Genomic DNA, 7,144 nt, shown 5'->3' on the forward strand with positions numbered 1-7,144 from the left:
TCCCCTGCATGTGGGGCTGCTACTGCTGTGAGGCGAGCAATGTCGTGTTGTGTTGTTGCAGCACCCAGGCACTCTGCAGCAACTTGGTCTACAATGGGGCCATCCCAGCTGGATTGCTTGTGGGCTTTTGGGGATAGTGGTTGAGGTGATGGGCCTGCACGAGAGGCCCACTCTGTGGCACAGCGTGTAAAATTGGGATCATGTACACCTGCCAGCTGATGTAAGTGGGCAGGTAGAATTTCCTTCACAAGGTCGTCGGATGCTGATAAGGAGGACAGGAAGGCTGGAACAGCGATTTGCGTTGCTGTTCGAAGTCCGAGGCCCCCAAGTCTTACGGGAAGAGAGGCTTGTTTCCACTGTAGGTCATCAAGAGAGAGGTTAAGGGCTTTTTCTAGCATTGATTTCAGTAACCGGTCATACTCACTTAGTTTTTGGCTGCTGTAAGATGGTGAACACCTCAGAAAGTAGGTCAACCTGGGGAGGGACAGACATCTGGTGATGAGGTAGAGTGCATCATGAGCATCAATATCCTCAATCCTCCCATCCATCCCATATATATATATATATATATATATATATATATATATATATATATATATATATATATATATATATATATATATATATATATATATATATCAGAAAATTGGGAACATCAAATAAGCTGATGTTTCCATCACTGAAAAATAAGAATAACAGTTAATAAATTTAAATGAAAAACAATGAAAAAATAAAAAATAAACCATACCCACGAAATGAACAGCATGGTAAAAACACAGCTCAATTCCAAATCAATATCACACAAAATAATTCAATAAAAATAAAATAAATCTATATCTATGAAAATTCTACTTTTATCAGTGCAATCGAAAACATTGAAATGGAATCACAACATATTTAGTATAATGAGTGTTGCTCTTACAACAGATGGTGCTTTTTTTTTTGTAAAGTATGGATTTACCTGTCACAGGTGTGGCATCAATATTTATATTCACGAAATAAACGGCATGGTAAACAACACAGTTCAGTTGCAACGCAATGTCACACAAAATAATTAAATCAAAATGAAAATAAATCGAAATCTATGAAAATTCAATTTATCAACGTAACTGGAAACATTGAAATGTAATCGTAACATATTTAGCATAGCGTGTGTTGCTCTTGCGTGCAACAGGTGACGCTGTTTTTCAAACAAACATGTTTTTACCTGTCACAGCTGTCTCATCTATATAGTAGGTATATAAAAACATATGCGTATTCGAATGGAACGTTGTGTCAAAATTTCAAAGCAATCGGTGAAGAACTTTCGGAGATCACAGCTTGTGATGCTCTTACGTCCAACAGATGGCGCTGTTTATCAAAAAAGCATGTTTTTACCTGACACAGGTGTGGCATCTATATATTAAGTACATAAAAAGACGCTCGTATTCGTATGCAACGTTATGTCAAAATTTCAAAGCAATCGGTAAAGGGGTTTCGAAGATTTCCCTCACATGAAAAATTCAGTTTTTTTTTTTTAAAGCATGTTTTTTCTCAACACAAAAGTGACATCTATATAATATGTATATAAAAGCCCGCTCGGATGCGAATGGAACGTTGTGTGAAAATTTCAAAGCAATCGGTGGAAAACTTTCGGAGATTAGCGATTTTGAACAAGTGAACATTTCCATTTTTATTCATATAGACTAGCTGTACCCGGCCACCTGGTGCTGTGGCTCAGCAAAGCTAGCGCGTCGCCGAGCCACAGCAACCCTTCCCTGTCAACCATCCTCCCCACCATTTGCCCCTTCTCCATCCACTCGTCCTCCCCACCACTGTTCCTCACTCCCCTGTCCCCTTGTACTCCCCACTATTCTCCACTCCCCCATCCCCTCGTCTCCATGATTCCGGACTCCCTCGTCCTCCCCACAGTTCTTCCCTCCATCATCCGCTTGTTCTTCCCCACCTTCCCCCACACCCCCATCCCCTCGTCCTCCCCCGTCCCCACTCCCCCTTCCCCTCGACCTCCCCACCATTCCCCACGCCCCCATCCCCTCATGCTCCCCACTCCCCCATCTTCTCATGCTCCCCACTCCCCCATCTCCTCATGCTCCCCACTCTCCCATCTCCTCATGCTCCCCACTCTCCCATCTCCTCATGCTCCCCACTCTCCCATCTCCTCATGCTTCCCACCATTACCTCATACGAAAAAAGAAGTTTTAAAAAAAGCATGTTTTTACCTGTCACAGGTAAAAACCTATCATAGATGTCACATCTATATAGTAGGTATATAAAAACAAGTACGTATTCGAATGCAATGGTGTGTCAAAATTTCAAAGCGATCAATGAAAAACTTTAATCATTGACTGATATATATATATATATATATATATATATATATATATATATATATATATATATATATATATATGTCGTACCTAGTAGCCAGAACGCACTTTTTGGCCTACTATGCAAGGCCCGATTTGCCTAATAAGCCAAGTTTTCCTGAATTAATATATTTTCTCAATTTTTTTTCTTATGAAATGATAAAGCTACCCATTTCATTATGTATGAGGTCAATTTTTTTTTATTGGAGTTAAAATTAACGTAGATATATGACCGAACCTAACCAACCCTACTTAACCTAACCTAACCTATCTTTATAGGTTAGGTTAGGTTAGGTAGCCGAAAAAGTTAGGTTAGGTTAGGTTAGGTAGGTTAGGTAGTCGAAAAAACATTAATTCATGAAAACTTGGCTTATTAGGCAAATCGGGCCTTGCATAATAGGCTGAGAAGTGCGTTCTGGCTACTAGGTACGACATATATATATATATATATATATATATATATATATATATATATATATACACACCTATCCAACTATCCACCAAAATATCAGTCTATCTGCCAACTATAGGTCTATCCATTTTCCATCCGACTAATCGACTATCTATCTATACCACGATCAATCCATTGATTTATCCATCTCTGTCTGTCTGTGACTGTCTCGGCCTCTGTATGTCTATCTCTGTCTCTCTCTTATAAATACTATTATTGCCTAATGTGTGGGAGGTCGATGATCGCAGGCAGTGACCCAAGGTACACTCTGGGGGACCTGGTCACACCCAGGTACACTCCGGGGGACCTGGTCACACCCAGGTACACTCCGGGGGACCTGGGCACACCCAGGTACACTCCGGGGGACCTGGTCACACCCAGGTACACTCCGGGGGACCTGGTCACACCCAGGTACACTCCGGGGGACCTTGTTACACCCAGGTACACTCCGGGGGACCTGGTCACACCCAGGTACACTCCGGGGGACCTAGTCACACCCAGGCACACTCCGGGGGACCTGGTCACACCCAGGCACACTCTGGGGGACCTGGTCTCACCCAGGTACATTCCTGGGGACCAGGTCACACACCCAGGTATACTCCTGGGGACCTGGTCACATCCAAGTACACTCCTGGGGACCTGGTCACATCCAGGTACACTCCTGGGGACCTGGTCACACCCAGGTACACTCTTGGGTGCCTGGTCACACCCAGGTACACTCCGGGGGACGTGGTCACACCCAGGTACACTCCGGGGGACCTGGTCACACCCAGGTACACTCTAGGGGACCTGGTCACACCCAGGTACACTCTTGGGTACCTGGTCACACCCAGGTACACTCCGGGGGACCTGGTCACACCCAGGTACACTCCGGGGGACCTGGCCACACCCAGGTACACTCCAGGGGACCTGGTCACACCCAGGTACACTCCGGGGGACCTGGTCACACCCAGGTACACTCCGGGGGACCTGGTCACACCCAGGTACACTCCGGGGGACCTGGTCACACCCAGGTACACTCCGGGGGACCTGGCCACACCCAGGTACACTCCGGGGGACCTAGTCACACCCAGGTACACTCCGGGGGACCTGGTCACACCCAGGTACACTCCGGGGGACCTGGCCACACCCAGGTACACTCCGGGGGACCTAGTCACACCCAGGCACACTCCGGGGGACCTGGTCACACCCAGGTACACTCCGGGGGACCTAGTCACACCCAGGCACACTCCGGGGGACCTGGTCACACCCAGGTACACTCCGGGGGACCTGGCCACACCCAGCTACACTCCGGGGGACCTAGTCACACCCAGGCACACTCCGGGGGACCTGGTCACACCCAGGTACACTCCGGGGGACCTAGTCACACCCAGGTACACTCCGGGGGACCCACCCACATACAATAACGCCAAAGAGGCAGATGTGCTGTTGCCCAGTTGTGGGTAGTCTCTGTCTCCCGTTGTAGGTCTCCTCCCATGGGTTACGCTGGGTCATGTAACCTACAGCACTGCCAGGCATCATCTTGTTAGACTAAAATAATGACTACAAATACAGATACAACCTGATGATAACCTTACACGAATGCACGTATTCTAACATGACTCCTGACCTGGCAGGCCTTCATGCAGGCTGTGGAGTGTGTATGGCTCCCAGAGCAGGCTAAATAGTGTTCAATAGTCCTTGGTGTAGTAAACTACCTTATTATATCGACGAAAAACTGAAAGTTCCTTAATTTTTAAAGTGTGATTAACATTATCGATACCAGATGAAACAGTAGCTGGAACTGTGAAGCCTTGAGCGTAGAGACTCACCCAGGAGCGCGAGGAGAGCCAGTTCTTCAGGAAGGGAAGTTATAGCCGCAAGCCACGAGAAGTTATATTTGACGGTGGTGTCCTGAGGGAGGCGACCTGAAGATGGAGACACCGCTGGCCTTCACCTTCTGCTGCCTGCTGCTCCTCCCACCACAAGGTTAGCTCCTTATGATTAACTTCTTTATTGACAACAGTTAACATTGACAAATTAACATTGACTTTATTCACATAAAATTAAATTTTTTACGGAATCTAAAAATTTCAGGTTTTATTGCATTGAGGTCTTTGTGCATCCTTACTACCTCTCAGGACAGTCAGGAGGTCACCTTGCGATGATTTCGGGGCTTAGCGTTCCTGCCGCCCGGTTCTCGACCAGACCTGCCTGTTGCTGGACTGGTCAACCAGGCTGTTGGACGCTGCTGCTCGCAGTCTGACGTATGAATCACAGCTTGGTTGATCATTAATCCTTTGGAGGTGCTTATCGAGTTCTCTCTTGAACACTGTGAGAGGTCGGCCAGCTATGCCCCTTATGTGTAGTGGAAGCGTGTTGAACAGTCTCGGACCTCTGATGTTGATAGAGTTCTCTCTCAGAGTACCTGTTGCACCTCTGCTGTTCAACGGGGGTATTCTGCACATCCTGCCATGCCTCCTGGTCTCATGTGGTGTTATTTCTGTGTGCAGGTTAGGGACCAGCCCCTCTAATATTTTCAAGGGCAGTGAGCAAGGAGGTTGCTCACTGCCCTGCTCTACTTGGTGTTGGAGATCACCAGCTAGTGCCTGGGCGGACCAAGAAACTTACATCATTAAAGTGCCTGCATCCCTAGAATGCAAATCTACCATAATATTATATTGAAAAAAAAACCGCTCTTCATAAAAATACACATTTTCAAACATCATGGGAGTCGCAATGGGTTCTTCTTGAGGGTTATCTTGAGATGATTTCGGGGCTTTAGTGTCCCCGCGGTCCGGTCCTCTACCAGGCCTCCACCCCCAGGAAGCAGCCCGTGACAGCTGACTAACACCCAGGTACCTATTTTACTGCTAGGTAACAGGGGCATAGGATGAAAGAAACTCTGCCCATTGTTTCTCGCCGGCACCTGGGATCGAACCCGGGACCACAGGATCACAAGTCCAGTGTGCTGTCTGCTCGGCCGACCGGCTCCCTTTTGCCGGTGCCAACTTTTCTCAAATTTGAGCAATTAGGTCGACCCGAATTCGCCTACGGTAAGGCTAGAGGTAAGTTTGGGCTGAAGGTAAAGCTAACAGCGAGTATCTGGCCTCCATCCACAGACACACACCAACATAGAGTCATTTTATTTTATAAAAGAGATATTATTTCCTGCAACATTTCCGAAAATAAATTGTTGAGGAATGAGCACAACACGTGTAAACACCTCATCTGGTGGAAGCTTGGGCGTCCACGTATAAATAAATCAAATCTCATGAATGTGATATATAGATGTGTCCTGCGAGCTTCCCCAAGCCTGCATGTGGCTGGGCCCCGGCCTCCGTCCGTGCTGCTGAGTGGTGAGCAATCAGCCCAGGGAGGATGGTGATGAACCAGGGAGGATGGTGATGAGCCAGGGAGGATGGTGATGAGCCAGGGAGGATGGTGATGCACCAGGGAGGAGGGTGATGAACCAGGGAGGATGGTGATGCACCAGGGAGGATGGTGATGAGTCAGGGAGGATGGTGATGAACCAGGGAGGATGGTGATGAGCCAGGGAGGATGGTGATGAACCAGGGAGGATGGTGATGAGTCAGGGAGGATGGTGATGAACCAGAGAGGATGGTGATGTACCAGGGAGGATGGTGATGAACCAGGGAGGATGGTGATGCACCAGGGAGGATGGTGATGAACCAGGGAGGATGGAGATGCACCAGGGAGGATGGTGATGCACCAGGGAGGATGGTGATGCACCAGGGAGGATGGTGATGCACCAGGGAGGATGGAGATGCACCAGGGAGGATGGTGATGCACCAGGGAGGATGGTGATGCACCAGGGAGGATGATGATGCACCAGGGAGGATGATGATGCACCAGGGAGGATGGTGATGCACCAGGGAGGATGGTGATGCACCAGGGAGGATGGTGATGCACCAGGGAGGATGGTGATGCACCAGGGAGGATGGTGATGCACCAGGGAGGATGGTGATGCACCAGGGAGGATGATGATGCACCAGGGAGGATGATGATGCACCAGGGAGGATGGTGATGCACCAGGGAGGATGGTGATGCACCAGGGAGGATGGTGATGCACCAGGGAGGATGGAGATGCACCAGGGAGGATGGTGATGCACCAGGGAGGATGGTGATGCACCAGGGAGGATGATGATGCACCAGGGAGGATGATGATGCACCAGGGAGGATGGTGATGCACCAGGGAGGATGGTGATGCACCAGGGAGGATGGTGATGCACCAGGGAGGATGATGATGCACCAGGGAGGATGATGATGCACCAGGGAGGATGGTGATGCACCAGGGAGGATGGTGATGCACCAGGGAGGATGATGA

General features: G+C 48.4%; 1 protein-coding gene across 1 annotated transcript; it reads left to right on the top strand.

Annotated features, from left to right (window-relative positions):
• The first annotated feature begins 3,055 nt into the window (after positions 1-3,055).
• Positions 3,056-4,263, top strand: LOC138360893 (uncharacterized). The gene is made up of 2 exons (XM_069320402.1): positions 3,056-3,378; positions 3,531-4,263. Exons 1-2 carry the CDS (start codon positions 3,056-3,058, stop codon positions 4,261-4,263), a joined length of 1,056 nt encoding a protein of 351 aa, XP_069176503.1.
• The last annotated feature ends 2,881 nt before the right edge of the window (positions 4,264-7,144 follow it).

The sequence above is a fragment of the Procambarus clarkii genome, unplaced genomic scaffold (assembly GCF_040958095.1).
Source record: "Procambarus clarkii isolate CNS0578487 unplaced genomic scaffold, FALCON_Pclarkii_2.0 HiC_scaffold_128, whole genome shotgun sequence".
In the NCBI taxonomy this organism is placed as follows: Eukaryota; Metazoa; Arthropoda; class Malacostraca; order Decapoda; family Cambaridae; genus Procambarus; species Procambarus clarkii.